The sequence below is a fragment of the Procambarus clarkii genome, chromosome 5 (genome assembly GCF_040958095.1).
Source record: "Procambarus clarkii isolate CNS0578487 chromosome 5, FALCON_Pclarkii_2.0, whole genome shotgun sequence".
NCBI lineage: Eukaryota > Metazoa > Arthropoda > Malacostraca > Decapoda > Cambaridae > Procambarus > Procambarus clarkii.
The window spans coordinates 8,722,572-8,740,071 of NC_091154.1; the positions used below are offsets into that span (position 1 = coordinate 8,722,572).

The 17,500-nt window shown below is 48.5% G+C and overlaps 1 protein-coding gene across 2 annotated transcripts in view; it reads right to left on the reverse strand.

Annotated features, from left to right (window-relative positions):
* LOC123765464 (frequenin-2) overlaps positions 1 to 17,500 on the reverse strand; it is a 272,809-nt gene that overhangs the window by 55,938 nt on the left and 199,371 nt on the right. For both annotated transcript variants that reach the window (XM_069339184.1, XM_069339177.1), the window contains exon 2: positions 13,281 to 13,305. In XM_069339184.1, coding sequence (XP_069195285.1) covers positions 13,281 to 13,305 — 25 coding nt within the window. The remainder of the gene's footprint in view (positions 1 to 13,280; positions 13,306 to 17,500) is intronic.

The window sequence follows — 17,500 nt, forward strand, 5'->3', positions numbered from 1 at the left end:
GAAACTGGAAAAAGGTTCAGAAGTTTGCGACGAGGCTTGTCCAAGCGTTACGAGGGATGGGATATGAAGAGCGCCTGAAGGAACTGAATCTTACCACACTAGAAAAAGAAGGGAGAGGGGGGATATGATAGGAACGTATAAAATACTCAGGGGGATTGACAGAGTGGACATAGACGAAATGTTCACACGGAATAGTAACAGAACGAGGGGACATGGGTGGAAGCTTGAAACTCAGATGAGTCACAGAGATGTTAGGAAGTTTTCTTTTAGCGTGAGAGTAGTGGGAAAATGGAATGCACTTCAGGAACAGGTTGTGGAAGCAAATACTATTACTCATTTTAAAACCAGGTATGATAGAGAAATGGGACAGGAGTCATTGCTGTAAACAACCGATGGCTGGAAAGGCGGGATCCAAGAGTGAATGCTCGATCCTCCAGGCACAAATAGGTGAGTACACACACACACACACACACGCACACACTCACACATACACATCCACACACACACACACACACACAGATTGGATTGTCGGAAAGCCTTTGACACAGTACCGCATAAGAGGCTGGTACATAAGCTGGAGAAACAGGCAGGTGTAGCTGGTAAGGTGCTCCAGTGGATAAGGGAGTACCTAAGCAATAGGAAGCAGAGAGTTACGGTGAGGGGTGAGACCTCCGATTGGCGTGAAGTCACCAGTGGAGTCCCACAGGGCTCTGTATTCGGTCCTATCTTGTTTCTGATATATGTAAATGATCTCCCGGAGGGTATCGATTAATTTCTCTCAATGTTTGCGGACGATGCCAAAATTATGAGAAGGATTAAAACAGAAGAGGACTGATTGAGGCTTCAAGAAGACCTAGACAAGCTGAAGGAATGGTCGAACAAATGGTTGTTAGAGTTTAACCCAACCAAATGTAATGTAATGAAGATAGGTGTAGGGAGCAGGAGGCCAGATACAAGGTATCATCTGGGAGAGGAAATTCTTCAGGAGTCAGAGAAAGAAAAAGACTTGGGGGTTGATATCACGCCAGACCTGTCTCCTGCAGCACACATCAAGCGGATAACATCAGCGGCATATGCCAGGCTGGCCAACATACGAACGGCATTCAGAAACTTGTGTAAAGAATCATTCAGAATTTGTATACCACATATGTCAGGCCAATCCTGGAGTATGCAGCCCCAGCATGGAGTCCATATCTAGTCAAGGATAAGACTAAACTGGAAAAGGTTCAAAGGTTTGCCACCAGACTAGTACCCGAGCTGAGAGGTATGAGCTACGAGGAGAGACTACGGGAATTAAACCTCACTTCGCTGGAAGACAGAAGAGTTAGGGGGACATGATCACCACATTCAAGATTCTGAAGGGAATTGATAGAGTAGATAAAGACAGGCTGTTTAACACAAGGGGAACACGCACAAGGGGACTCAGGTGGAAACTGAGTGCCCAAATGAGCCACAGAGATATTAGAAAGAACTTTTTTAGTGTCAGAGTGGTTGACAAATGAAATGCATTAGGGGGTGATGTGGTGGAGGCTGACTCCATACACAGTTTCAAGTGTAGATATGACAGAGCCCAATAGGCTCAGGAATCTGTACACCTGTTGATTGACAATTGAGAGGCGGGACCAAAGAGCCAGAGCTCAACCCCCGCAAGTACAAATAGGTGAATACACACACACACACACACACACACAGACACACACACACACACACACACACACACACACACACACACACACACACACACACACACACACACACACACACACACACACACCAGCAGGGACCCAGAGTGCGTGCAGGAGTATGAGTGCTTGCAGACTTGTGCTCAAGTGCTCCTCCAGTCTCACTATACTCATTGCAGGTAAACAAACCCCTCCCCCCCACCCCCCCCTCTCCTCTCTCAACCCTGGAAGGTAAAAAAAAAAATGGCTTTTGTTTACCTACAAGCCCTCACCTGCTCGCGCTGGCAGCGCTAGCATGCGAGCTCACTGGGGCGCTGCATATTTTAGTACTGGTCTCACGTAGGTTGCGTACTAGGAGGTGAAAGCCGGTGTAATATTTGATGATCCCGAGGGCGGTGTTTAGTTGGCTCTCTTCTGATTGGTTCTCAACAGTTTGGCATTGTTTGTTTTGAGCCTATTGGGTTCCTGAGCCTATTGGGCTCTATCATATCTACATTGTAAACTGTGTATGGAGTCAGCCTCCACCACATCACTGCCTAATACATTCCACCTGTTAACTACTCTGACACTGAAAAAGTTCCTTCTAACGTTTCTGTGGCTCATGTGGGTACTCAGTTTCCACCTGTGTCCCCTTGTTCGTGTCCCCCCAGTGTTGAATAATCCATCCTTGTCTACCCTATCAATGCTCCTGAGAATTTTGTATGTGGTGATCATGTCTCCCCTAGCTCTTCTGTCTTTCAGTGTCGTAAGGTGCATTTCCCGGATCCTTTCCTCGTAACTCATGCCTCTTAGTTCTGGGACTAGTCTAGTAGCATACCTTTGGACTTTTTCCAGCTTCGTCTTGTGCTTGACAAGGTACGGGCTCCATGCTGGGGTTGCATACTCCAGGATTGGTCTTACATATGTGGTGTACAAGATTCTGAATGATTCCTTACACAGGTTCCTGAACGCTGTTCTGATGTTAGCCAGCCTCGCATATGCCGCAGACGTTATTCTCCTTATGTGGGCTTCAGGAGACAGGTTTGGTGTGATATCAACTCCTAGATCTTTCTCTCTGTCTGTTTCATTAAGTACTTCATCTCCTATTCTGTATCCTGTGCCTGGCCTCCTGTTTCCCCAGCCTAGTTTCATTACTTTGCATTTACTCGGGTTGAAATTTAGCAGCCATTTGTTGGAGCATTCACTCAGTCTGTCTAGGTCATCTTGTAGCCTCCTACTATCGTCCTCCGTCTTAATCCTCATATTTTTTGCATCATCAGTGTGTGGGTCTTCACCAGCTAAACCTTCTACAAGTGTGGGGGTGCACGGGAGCTCCCGTGCACCGGGCACGTGGGTGGCCGTGCACTCCTCCTAGATTTGGTTACCCGTACACGAGACATGACGTGTTTAGGCCCGTCGGAGAGCTGAGGCTGTCAGCATGCCAAATATGTTACAATGGCCGTTGTGGCGCATTTGTGGAGATAGTTAGAGAGTGTAGCAAGAGTGAGGGAGACGGAGGAGCGGCTAGTGAGGCGTGAGGTAACAGCCACAAGGTATGAGGTAACAGCCAAACCGCCTTGGGGACGTGGCCATTGACTCCAGTCCTGCTGGTGTGTGTGCATGGTAGTATGATTGAACGAGCTGGTTGTGTAATTAAGTACCCCGGTGTTGTATTGGTGATTATATATCTTTGCCTGAATTCGAGGTGAGGTGATCCGCCCGCATTGTCTCTAGAGCACCAGACAGGTGATTGAGAAGCGCGGAACGCGTGAGATTTCTCCTCTATTTAACATCTTGTGAGTCCACCTGGAGCTGCCGTGAGGTACGGACGTGTCGCATGGCCTCTGGTAGTTTGGGGTGTTTGCCGTTTTCGTCGCCAAGGGGTGTGGGCGTCTCTGCCCCCCCCCTCCCCTGCTGTTGCTGCCTGGCTGCGTGTTGACGTGGCGAGCTTGCCATGGGAGGCCATCTTCCTCCTGTTGTGTGGATAAACTCTGTGGGCCTGGAGTTCACTGGTCGTGCTGGATGTGCGGACATAGAAATGGTTATGTACGACATGCTCCGTATCCCTATGATGGCCATCTATGGTGTTGAGCTTGTAACTGCCCACCGGGTTGTTATCAAGTTCGTGAAGGAGGAGGAGTACCGTGACTTTCTCCGTCGGTACGAGGGCGTTCGTTGCCGTTGCTGGGTGGTGCCGGCTCTGTGTCCATCTCGGACTGTAGTGGTGCCCTGACTTATGTCAGTGTGCATGGGGCGCCCCTGGAGTTTCCCAAGCACCTCCTCCGACGTTACTTTCAGAGGTTTGGAGCGGTCGTCAGTGTGCGGGTGCAACCCGTTCTCGCAAATTTAATAAGTCAATATTGACTTATTAAATATGTGCATAGGTGACATACTTAACATAATAGATACCCTTAAAAAGATTCATAGAAAACACCGACCTTACCTAACCTACTTAGTATGTTAAGATAAGCATCTTATTGCTTCGTAATTACAATTATTACCTAACCTATAATAGGTATAGGTTAAGTAATAATTGTAATTACGAAGCAATAAGATGCTTATCTTAAGATACTAACAAGGTTAGGTAAGGTCGGTGTTTTCTATGAATCTTTTTAAGGGTATCTATTATGTTTAGTATATCACCTATGCACGTAGTTAATAAGTCAATATTGACTTTACAAATTTGCGAGAACGGGTTGGCGGGTGAACACACTCTCCTCAGGGAGGTATGTAGGTAGGCGGACGAACATTCGCACCTTGGGGATGCGCCTGCGGTCGGATATTCCATCTTCGGTCTGGCTTATGGGGTACTACGTCCGGGTGTACTATGCCCGGCAACCCCGTACCTGTTTCCGGTGTGGCCTGATGGGGCATCAGGCTGCCGGGTGTGATGCGGCTCTGGTTGCTCCCGTCAACTTCTTCTGAGAAGAGGATTTCCCGCCACTCTCTCTGGAGGAGGACTCCGGGGGTGAGGAGGTGAACGTCCCGTTAGCGGATGAGGCTCCCCCAGCGTCGCCCGACGTTCCCCCGGTTGTCGCAGACCCTCCTCCGGATGTTGTGGTGCCGTCGGATGATACGCCTGCTCCTGTCACTGGCTCTCCTGCTCCCGTGGGCCTTCCTGGTGCTCCCTGTGAGGCATCGCCATCTGCTCACTCGTCTTCTGCTGCTGCGCCTGGCCCTGCATCCTCACCTCGGGTCCCGGCTGTGCTGGGTGCTGGGTTGGCTGCGGAGCCTCCTGCTGTGTGTGGTCCGGTTCCCCCTGTGGTAGAGTGTGCTGGGTGCTGGGGTGGCTGCGGAGCCTCCTGCTGTGTGTGGTCCGGTTCCCCCTGTGGTAGAGTGTGCTGGGTGCTGGAGTGGCTGCGGAGCCTCCTGCTGTGTGTGGTCTGGTTCCCCCTGTGGTAGAGTGTGCTGGGTGCTGGGGTGGCTGCGGAGCCTCCTGCTGTGTGTGGTCTGGTTCCCCCTGTGGTAGAGTGTGCTGGGTGCTGGGGTGGCTGCGGAGCCTCCTGCTGTGTGTGGTCTGGTTCCCCCTGTGGTAGAGTGTGCTGGGTGCTGGGGTGGCTGCGGAGCCTCCTGCTGTGTGTGGTCTGGTTCCCCCTGTGGTAGAGGCTGCTGGGTGCTGGGGTGGCTGCGGAGCCTCCTGCTGTGTGTGGTCTGGTTCCCCCTGTGGTAGAGTGTGCTGGGTGCTGGAGTGGCTGCGGAGCCTCCTGCTGTGTGTGGTCCGGTTCCCCCTGTGGTAGAGTGTGCTGGGTGCTGGGGTGGCTGCGGAGCCTCCTGCTGTGTGTGGTCTGGTTCCCCCTGTGGTAGAGTGTGCTGGGTGCTGGAGTGGCTGCGGAGCCTCCTGCTGTGTGTGGTCTGGTTCCCCCTGTGGTAGAGTGTGCTGGGTGCTGGAGTGGCTGCGGAGCCTCCTGCTGTGTGTGGTCTGGTTCCCCCTGTGGTAGAGTGTGCTGGGTGCTGGAGTGGCTGCGGAGCCTCCTGCTGTGTGTGGTCTGGTTCCCCCTGTGGTAGAGTGTGCTGGGTGCTGGGGTGGCTGCGGAGCCTCCTGCTGTGTGTGGTCCGGTTCCCCCTGTGGTAGAGTGTGCTGGGTGCTGGAGTGGCTGCGGAGCCTCCTGCTGTGTGTGGTCTGGTTCCCCCTGTGGTAGAGTGTGCTGGGTGCTGGGGTGGCTGCGGAGCCTCCTGCTGTGTGTGGTCCGGTTCCCCCTGTGGTAGAGTGTGCTGGGTGCTGGAGTGGCTGCGGAGCCTCCTGCTGTGTGTGGTCTGGTTCCCCCTGTGGTAGAGTGTGCTGGGTGCTGGGGTGGCTGCGGAGCCTCCTGCTGTGTGTGGTCCGGTTCCCCCTGTGGTAGAGTGTGCTGGGTGCTGGAGTGGCTGCGGAGCCTCCTGCTGTGTGTGGTCTGGTTCCCCCTGTGGTAGAGTGTGCTGGGTGCTGGGGTGGCTGCGGAGCCTCCTGCTGTGTGTGGTCCGGTTCCCCCTGTGGTAGAGGCTGCTGGGTGCTGGGGTGGCTGCGGAGCCTCCTGCTGTGTGTGGTCTGGTTCCCCCTGTGGTAGAGGCTGCTGCCGTTCTGTGTCGGGCGTCGGTTCGTCCGGCTGGTGGTGCCCGTGTTTCTGGGTGCGCTTCCGGCTCTGACGATCTACGGCCGGAGCCCAAACTTTCCAGGCGTTCGTCGTCTGCCTGGGCCGATGTTGGGGGAATTCAGTGACTGTGGGTCTTCGGGTGTTGACGGAGTGGATCCGGATGCGTCGTTGGCTCTGCGGTTAGTGGTGGCGGAGGTCCAGGTGCCTGCTGGTGATGGTGTCCATGTCTCGGGTGTGCCTTCTGTTCCTTCTCCACCGGAGGACTCTCCGCGGTGGGGAGTAGTGGCCTCCGGTGCCAGGGATGGTGGGGATGCTGGTGCTGGGCGTGGCCTGGTGGTGACCTTACGGAAGGATGCGCACTGCTCAGTTTCCCGGCGGTCGTCCGGTGGTGTGCCCGTGGACGCTGGTGTCCCTGTGGTGGTGCCCCTGTGGTGGTGCCCCTGTGGTGGTGCCCCTGTGGTGGTGCCCTCTGTCTGGCTCCCTCCTACGAGGAAGTACGTTAGGGACTTGGGGGACGTGGTGCCAGAGTCTGTGATGCCGTCGGGTCACTGGTTGGGGGATAGCTGCGTTACCGATATACGAGGAGCCGCAGGACATTCATGATGAGGCGATTCCCTCGGTGTGGGAGCGTGTGCCGGTCACTCGCCTCAGGAGTGATACCATCTGGGTCCCCCCCGGTGGATGGTCCAGGCCCCTGGTTGCGCTGGGAGGCGTTCAATGTACGGTTCCCTCGGGACATGTTTCCGGGTAAATATGTCCCGTCATTTCCTAATTCTGTGCTTACTCTTGCACTGTGTGCCCTTCTAGCTGTTTGTTTGCCCTCTTGTAGTTTGTGCCCGTGCCTCTCGCTTTGTTTGTGGCGAGGCGGGTGGTTTGGTGTGTGTGTTATTGTTCGTGTATTTGTTTTTTGTGTTGTTACCTTGCCCTGTGTGTTTTATTTTATGCTTTAAGTGTTGTGATTGTTTTTTTGTTTTCTTTTGTTTGTTAATGGCTTGTTGTATGATGTGTTTCTTGTTATATTTCATGTTGTTCATACTATTGTGCTTTGTTGTTGGTCCTTCAGGCCGGCGCTTCTGTCTCTTTTGTTTTATACTGCTGTAATGTTTTAAATTGTTGCTGTGTTTTAACATCTTGTCAGTCAAGATGGGTTTGAACTGAGTGTACGTGAGCAGGCGTGTGTGTGTGTGTGTGTGTGTGTGTGTGTGTGTGTGTGTGTGTGTGTGTGTGTGTGTGTGTGTGTGTGTGTGTGTGTGTGTGTGTGTGTGTGTGTTTGGACACACGGGGAAACGCATACAAAGTGTATTAGAAATAGGACCGAAAAGTCCGCCCAAGAGTGGTTTATACTCCATACTGGAGAGATTTGAGTTGATTATATTTCTAGATGAATTGTGTCATCATGTCCACATGTGAAGTCCACTTCAGGAGGTCCAGTTCCCGTCATCATTTTAAGGTAGAGTGACTTATGTAACACCGGGAGATTTCCTGGCATTGGATATTGTGGAGTGTTACTAATGTCTGTTTGTCTACCAGTGTTGTGTTTTCCTGTAGTGTGACACGTGTTAATTATATATGTACGTGACTCACCTGTTTAATTATATATGTACGTGACTCACCTGTTTAATTATATATGTACGTGACTCACCTGTTTAATTATATATGTACGTGACTGACCTGTTTAATTAACGTAATTTTGGTGGATGTGTGTCGAAGAGTCAGTAGCGCCGCGGTCGCGTGTGATCGCTTGGTTGAGTAATGTAAATTCACGGGAGTAATTATTGATCATTGGGATGTGTAATCACGAGCCCAAGTTGGTTTAGGAGAATATTATCTTCTCAGTGTTCCACATTAGTGTTTAAGAGCAGAGAGTTACAGGTGAGGTCACCAGGTACGGTATATAATTATAGTGTCACGAAGCTGTGTGTGGGTTATTGCTGTGATTCAGTAAACTGTTCTGGCCGTGTTCTGATGTTTAGATCACCGAGTGTGTTATTATTGGTGTTCTGCAGTGATTGTTAATTGCAAACGGGTTGTAATTGGTTTAAACCATCGAGTGTTGATATACTGTGTCACCAATGATGGGTGAACTCATCATTAGGACGAGCACTTAGTGTTATTATTCTGTGTCATCAATGTCATCAAAGTCATCAAAGGTTGTCATCAAAGTCCAGTATTCACTAAATGTTGATTGAGAGGCAATTAACGTAACGTCACTAAGGGAACTCCCATTGCTTAAGAGGAATTTTTCATTAGACAATTTAAGTTAACGTAAGATATGTTTGGGTTAATTATTTTCCAAGGAACAGCTGATTTGGTCGTTGAAGTGATTGGCGCCAAAGCAGCCACTTCAGGGGACGTCAGTGTTGCAGGTATTCCGTGAGGACTGAAGGCTTGCACTTAGGTACTGTCTGTTGCAAATTATCTGTCAAATAGACAGGTAATTAAGGGTTTACAGAAGCCAAGGTAGTTAACACTCACATCAGGGTTTGATCCACTCACACGAAGGCTGCATTGTTGCATTAACTTATCGCCTGTTATTAAGTAGCTGTCAGTTAGACTCGTAGCCTGGTGGATAGCGCGCAGGACTCGTAATTCTGTGGCGCGGGTTCGATTCCCGCACGAGACAGAAACAAATGGGCAAAGTTTCTTTCACCCTGAATACCCCTGTTACCTAGCAGTAAATAGGTACCTGGGTGTTAGTCAGCTGTCACGGGCTGCTTCCTGGGGGTGGAGGCCTGGTCGATGACCGGGCCGCGGGGACACTAAAGCCCCGAAATCATCTCAAGATAACCTCAAGATAGACAAGTAATATGATTGACTCTTGGGAGAGTAAAGTCATTCTTAAGTAACGTAGATGTGGTGACTAGTTATCGGTCCGTGGGATAGTGAACTTGTCCCCCTGAGTTCATAGGGGTTATATCTATCTTGAGGTTATCTTGAGATGATTTCGGGGCTTTAGTGTCCCCGCGGCCCGGTCCTCGACCAGGCCTCTACCCCCAGGAAGCAGCCCGTGACAGCTGACTAACACCCAGGTTCCTATTATACTGCTAGGTAACAGGGGCATAGGGTGAAAGAAACTCTGCCCATTGTTTCTCGCCGGCGCCTGGGATCGAACCCGAGACCACAGGATCACAAGTCCAGCGTGCTGTCCGCTCGGCCGACCGGCTCCCTAAATGTGGGTATGTGGGGTGTGTGGCCCCCAGAGGGACTTTTATTTCAATGATGTTGAGGCAACGTAAAAGGTAACGAATTCGTTTGTAATTAATTATTGATCTTTGAGATAGTCATTAATTGCTGGAGGTAGTCAAGGGTGGTTACCGTCATCTTAGCACTTTGGACATAGAATGGTGGTAAGCTATCGCGTGGGTGATAGTAACTGATAACGTAACTCGTACTGGGATTAATTAGCTGTCTGTAGGGCAGGGATTAATGGAGATTACTCACTGATCACTCGACGGGTAGAGTGTGTAATCCCGAGTAACTAGTGACAGTTGTACAGTCAGACGTGTGTGTGGCAGACAACATTTAGTTAACGTAAGTGTCGTTATTAATATTAACGTCATCAATTAGTCATTGATTGTTGATCATCCGAGGGGACGAAGTCTTAACGTAAGAATTTGATTAAGGATTGTTGCTGGAGTGGCCAGTAACCCCATTAGTCATTGTACCGTCACTGATAGACTACTAGTTTGATTGTATTGCTACTGCTACTGCAGGGGGGTGGGCAGGGCTGCCAGCAGCGTGAAGTAACTCATAGCAGGTTACTGGAGGCGTGTCTGCTGACCTACCATGTTGTTGTTACACTGGTGATGATAGATTAGTGTCTTATTGCTTGACTGCCTCTGTGAAGACTCGGTACTGGTCAGGTTAGTTCATTTATCCAACACAACGTGATTACAGGAAGGATCCTGTAACTCTACTCATGGCTGGTGTTGTGGCTGGTGTTGAAATCCTACCTGTTGTAAAGTTGTCACAGGAAGGATTTCGAGTTATGTCAGTTATGTTTCTGGTGTCGTAGTAGTTAGTATTTTGTTGAATAAACTGTGTTGTTAAGTTACAACTGTCTTTCATTACTTCCCACACTGTTGATGATTGTTCTGCCACGCTGCTTGAATATATTATTGCTAATAATCTGAGGCTGCTTCTTGAGCCTCGAGCTGAGTCCATAGCACCACACACAACTAACGTTATGTTGTGAGGACCAGTGACCTGCTCCTAAGACTCACTACAGCGATTGGTGAAGGTCGACGGCCTAGTGAAAGGGATCTCAAACTTTTGAGATCTCGGCGTTTGTTCGCGCCTAGTCAAGAGTGGGGAATGAGCTGCTTACTACACTAAGTGTGTTAGCTAAGCAGTTCCTTCCTCAGGAAACACATCTAGACTTTCAGTTAAAGTTAACGGATGTACTAGTATCACTTATGATGAAAATTCTCACAATCAGCAAACATTGAGAGGAACGATTGTATACCCTCTGGGAGATCATTTACATATATCAGAAACAGTATAGGTTCAAGGACTGACCCCTGCGGGACTCCACTCGTAACGTCTCGCCAATCTGAGACCTCACGCCTCACACTGACTCGTTGTCTCCTGTTACTTAGGTACTCCTGTATCCACCTATCTATCTGTCACGGAAGGCATTTACCTCCGGATCAGGTCGGATGGAAAGCTCTTTAACCTCGCCAGGCTGAGAGCCAAGACAAAGGTTCGGCTGAGGTGTCTGCGCGACTTCCTCTTTGCCGACGACGCAGCAGTCACTGCCCACTCAGCTGAAGACCTCCAACGGCTCATAACCCGCTTCAGCGAGGCCTCTCAGGCTTTCGGACTCACCATCAGTCTGAAGAAAACACAAGTCATGGGACAAGGAGTGGACTCCCCACCTGACATCGGCATCTCTGATTCCAAACTGGAAGTTGTTCACGACTTCGTGTACCTGGGCTCCACAATCTCTGACTCCCTCTCTCTTGATACGGAGCTAAACAAACGCATCGGTAAGGCATCTACTACCATGTCCAGACTGACAAAGAGAGTGTGGGCCAACAATAGACTAACTGAGTATACTAAGATTCAGGTTTACAGATCCTGTGTCCTGAGCACTCTCTTTTATGGCAGTGAGTCTTGGACACTCCGCGCCCGTCAGGAAAGACGGCTGAATGCCTACCACATGCGCTGCCTTCGACACATCTTGGACATCACCTGGCAGGACAAGGTGACAAACAACAACGTCTTGGGGAGAGCAAGAATCACCAGCATGTACACAATGCTGAAACAGAGACGAATGCGCTGGCTCGGGCACGTTGTGCGAATGGGCGACGGCAGGATCCCCAAGGATCTCCTGTATGGAGAGCTGAGGCAGGGAAAGCGTCCAACAGGCAAGCCCCAGCTACGGTACAAAGACGTATGCAAAAGGGACCTGAAAGCCATGAACGTCGATCTAGCTATATGGGAGACACAGGCTGCAGACCGTTCAGCCTGGAGGCAGTCTGTTCAAAGAGGTCTCTCCAAGTTCGAGGAGTCACTTGCCAAGGAATCGGAGGCAAAGAGACAGAGAAGGAAAGCCGGTAGCCAGGAAGACAGACCAGAATCGGACTTCGTTTGTGCTCGGTGTGGGATGGACTGCCACTCTGGGATTGGTCTCATCAGTCACACCAGACGCTGCACCAGGATTGACAACTAGGGCGCAACTCCATAGTCTCCCGAGACTGAAGGATGCCTGCCTACTACCCTCTATCCACCGGAGTACCTTCCCTTTCACTCCAGCCTGCATCTTCAACTTTTTCACTAGCCTCTTGTGTGGCACTGTATCAAAGGCTTTCTGACAATCCAAAAATATGCAGTCTGCCCACCCTTCTCTTTCTTGTCTTATTTTTGTTGCCTGGTCGTAGAATTCAAGTAACCCTGTGAGGCAGGACCTGCCATCCCTGAACCCATGTTGATGCTGTGTTACAAAGTTCCTTCGCTCCAGGTGCTCCACTAGCTTTCTTCGCACAATCTTCTCCATCAGCTTGCATGGTATGCAGGTTAGGGACACTGGCCTGTAGTTCAGTGCCTCCTGTCTATCCCCTTTCTTGTATATCGGGACTACGTTAGCTGCTTTCCAAATATCTGGCAGTTCCCCTGTTGCCAGTGATTTGTTATACACTATGGAGAGTTGGAGGCACAGTTCTTCTGCTCCTTCCTTTAGTATCCAAGGGGAGATTCCATCTGTGCCTATAGCCTTTGTCACATCCAACTCTAGTAAACACTTCCTTACTTCCCCGCTGGTAATCTCAAACTCTTCCAGTGGTTCCTGGTTAGCTATTCCCTCTCTTATCTCTGGAATTTCTCCTTGCTCTAAGGTGAAGACCTCCTGGAATTTCTTATTCAGTTCCTCACACACTTCCTTGTCGTTTGTAGTGAATCCTTCTGCCCCTATCCTTAATTTCATAACCTGTTCCTTTACTGTTTTTTTCTCCTGATGTGGCTATGCAGCAATTTAGGCTGAGTCTTTGCCTTGCTTGCGATGTCATTTTCGTATTGTCTTTCTGCCTCTCTTCTCATCCTGACATATTCATTCCTGGCATTCTGGTATCTTTCTCTGCTCTCCAGTGTCCTGTTATTTCAATAGTTTCTCCATGCCCTTTTACTTTGCTGCTTAGCTAGCTTACATCTCTGATTAAACCATGGGTTTCTCATCTGTGTGTGTGTGTGTGTGTGTGTGTGTGTGTGTGTGTGTGTGTGTGTGTGTGTGTGTGTGTGTGTGTGTGTGTGTGTGTGTGTGTGTGTAGAGTGTTGCTATATAGTGTTTGTACTACAGTCAGGTAAACTGTTGTATATCAATGATCAACTTAGCTCACACTCACCTGCGCTGTTTTTAGTTAATATTTGACAGGATAGAGAAACACAAGAGATAAATCCACACATTCTCCAACGTTTATACAAAGTACTGAACATATATATATATATATATATATATATATATATATATATATATATATATATATATATATATATATATATATATATATATATATATATATATATATATATATATATATTTTATTGATTTACTCACCATTGCTTGATTTCTTTGTCAGAAACTGCAAAAGAAGAAACAGGAATGTTGTTAGTGCATGTATTGACATTATAATTTTAGTAAACACACAATGGCAGACACACAGACACAATGGCAGACACACAGACAAAATGGCAGACACTCAGACACAATGGTAGACACACAGACACAATGGCAGACACTCAGACACAATGGCAGACACTCAGACACAATGGCAGACACACAGACACAATGGTAGACACACAGACACACAGACACAATGGCAGACACACAGACACAATGGCAGACACACAGACACAATGGCAGACACACAGACACAATGGTAGACACACAGACACAATGGTAGACACACAGACACAATGGTAGACACACAGACACAATGGCTGACACTCAGACACAATGGCAGACACTCAGACACAATGGCAGACACACAGACACAATGGCTGACACTCAGACACAATGGTAGACACACAGACACAATGGTAGACACACAGACACAATGGTAGACACACAGACACAATGGTAGACACACAGACACAATGGCAGACACACAGACACAATGGTAGACACACAGACACAATGGCAGACACACAGACACAATGGCAGACACTCAGACACAATGGCTGACACTCAGACACAATGGCAGACACACAGACACAATGGCAGACACACAGACACAATGGCTGACACTCAGACACAATGGCAGACACTCAGACACAATGGTAGACACACAGACACAATGGTAGACACACAGACACAATGGTAGACACACAGACACAATGGCAGACACTCAGACACAATGGCAGACACTCAGACACAATGGTAGACACGCAGACACAATGGTAGACACACAGACACAATGGCAGACACTCAGACACAATGGCAGACACTCAGACACAATGCTAGACACACAGACACAATGGTAGACACACAGACACAATGGTAGACACACAGACACAATGGCAGACACTCAGACACAATGGTAGACACACAGACACAAGGAAGGAAGCAAGCTGTCAGGAAGCAAAGGTGAGAAGCAGGAGGGAGTGGAGGAAGTACAGAAGACAAAGGACAGAGGACAACAGGATTAGATGTAACAGAGCTAGGAATGATTACATTAACATAAGACGAGTGTCGGAAAGAAATTATGAGAACGATATTGCAGTCAAAGCGAAAAAGCAACCAAAATTACTACATAGCCATGTAAGAAGGAAGATGTCGGTAAATGACCAAGTGACAAGACTGAGGAAAACAGAAGGGGCATATACAGAAAGCGACAAGGAAATCTGCGAGGTACTGAATGCAAAATTCCATGGAGTGTTCACAACCGAGCCTGAGCAGCTCCCATTGTTAGAAGAGATTACCCAAGATGAAAGACTATCGGATATAGAGGTGACAGCAGAGGATGTAATGAAACAGTTGACAACACTGGATGCAAATAAAGCTGTTGGACCAGACAAAGTATCACCGTGGATACTCAAAGAGGCAGCGCAGGCTCTCAGCGTGCCTCTGGCAATGATCTTTAATGAGTCACTTATGTCGGGAGAATTGCCCAGTTGCTGGAAGGAGGCAAATGTCGTACCGATTTTCAAAAAGGGTGATAGGGAGGAGGCACTTAACTACAGACCCGTATCACTGACAAGCATCCCCTGCAAAATACTTGAAAGAATAATTAGGCTAAGACTTGTTGAGCACCTGGAGAGCATTGGGTTTGTAAACAAGCACCAACATGGGTTCTGGACAGGGAAATCATGCCTAACAAACCTTTTAGAATTCTATGACAAAGTAACAAGGATAAGGCAGGACAGAGAAGGCTGGGCAGACTGCATATTTCTTGACTGCCAAAAGGCCTTTGATACGGTACCGCACATGAGACTGCTATACAAACTTGAGAGGCAGGCAGGAGTAAGCGGAAAGGCCCTAGTATGGGTGAAGAACTACCTAACAGGAAGGAGCCAGAGGGTAATGGTAAGGGGCGAAAAGTCGGACTGGCGAACAGTAACAAGTGGAGTACCTCAAGGATCGGTGCTGGGACCAATCCTCTTTCTAATTTACGTAAATGATATGTTTACAGGAGTGGAATCATACATGTCAATGTTTGCAGATGACGCAAAATTAATGAGAAGAGTTGTGACAGACGAGGATTGTAGGATCCTCCAAGAGGACTTAAACAGGCTGCAGAGATGGTCAGGGAAATGGCTACTGGAGTTTAACACCAGTAAATGTAAAGTTATGGAAATGGGATCAGGTGACAGGAGACCAAAGGGACAGTACACAATGAAGGGGAACAGCCTACCTGTAACGATTCGAGAAAGAGACCTGGGAGTGGATGTGACACCTAATCTAACTCCTGAGGCACATATAAATAGGATAACGACAGCAGCGTACTCTACACTGGCGAAAATTAGAACTTCATTCAGAAACCTAAATGAGGAAGCTTTTAGGGCGCTTTACACTGCCTACGTGAGACCCGTCTTAGAGTATGCCGCGCCATCATGGAGCCCCCACCTGAAGAAACACATAAAGAAACTGGAGAAGGTTCAGAGGTTTGCGACGAGGCTTGTCCCAGAGCTACGAGGGATGGGATATGAAGAGCGGCTGAAGGAACTGAACCTTACGACACTAGAGAAAAGAAGGGAGAGAGGAGATATGATAGGGACATATAAAATACTCAGGGGAATTGACAAAGTGGAAATAGATGAAATGTTCACACGTAATAATAACAGAACGAGGGGACATGGGTGGAAACTGGAAACTCAGATGAGTCACAGAGATGTTAGGAAGTTTTCTTTTAGCGTGAGAGTAGTAGAAAAATGGAATGCACTTGGGGAACAGGTTGTGGAAGCAAATACTATTTATACTTTTAAAACTAGGTATGATAGGGAAATGGGACAGGAGTCATTGCTGTAAACAACCGATAGCTAGAAAGGCGGGATCCAAGAGTCAATGCTCGATCCTGCAAGCACATATAGGTGAGTACATAGGTGAGTACAGACACAATGGTAGACACACAGACACAATGGTAGACACACAGACACAATGGCAGACACTCAGACACAATGGCAGACACACAGACACAATGGCAGAGACACAGACACAATGGTAGACACACAGACACAATGGCAGACACACAGACACAATGGCAGACACACAGACACAATGGCAGACACACAGACACAATGGCAGACACACGGACACAGGTGACAAAGATTAAACAAGAAAGAGAAGGATGGGCGGACTGCATTTTTTTGGACTGTCGGAAAGCCTTTGACACAGTACCCCATAAAAGGTTGATGCATAAGCTAGAGAAACAGGCAGGAGTAACTGGTAAGGTGCTCCAGTGGATAAGGGAGTACCTAAACAATAGGAAGCAGAGAGTTACAGTGAGGGGTGAGACCTCAGACTGGCGTGAAGTCACCAGTGGAGTCCCACAGGGCTCTGTACTTGGACCTATCCTGTTTCTGATATACGTAAATGATCTCCCAGAGGGTATAGACTCATTCCTCTCAATGTTTGCTGACGACGCCAAAATTATGAGAAGGATTAAGACAGAGGAGGACAGCTTGAGGCTTCAAGAAGTCCTGGACAAGCTGCAGGAATGGTCGAACAAATGGCTGTTAGAGTTTAATCCAAGCAAATGTAATGTAATGAAGATAGGTGTAGGAAGCAGGAGACCAGATACAAGGTATCACTTGGGAGATGAAATACTTCAAGAGTCCGAGAGAGAGAAAGACCTGGGGGTTGATATCACGCCAGACCCGTCCCCTGAAGCTCATATCAAGAGGATAACATCAGCAGCATATGCCAGGTTGGCTAACATACGAACGGCCTTTAGAAACTTGTGTAAGGAATCTTATAGAACATTATATACCACATATGTCAGACCAATCCTGGAGTATGCAGCTCCAGCATGGAGTCCATATCTAGTCAAGGATAAGACTAAACTGGAAAAGGTTCAAAGGTTTGCCACCAGACTAGTACCCGAGCTGAGAGGTATGAGCTACGAGGAGAGACTACGGGAATTAAACCTCACTTCGCTGGAAGACAGAAGAGTTAGGGGGGACATGATCACCACATTCAAGATTCTGAAGGGGATTGATAGGGTAGATAAAGACAGTCTATTTAACACAAGGGGAACACGCACAAGGGGACACAGGTGGAAACTGAGTGCCCAAATGAGCCACAGAGATATTAGAAAGAACTTTTTTAGTGTCAGAGTG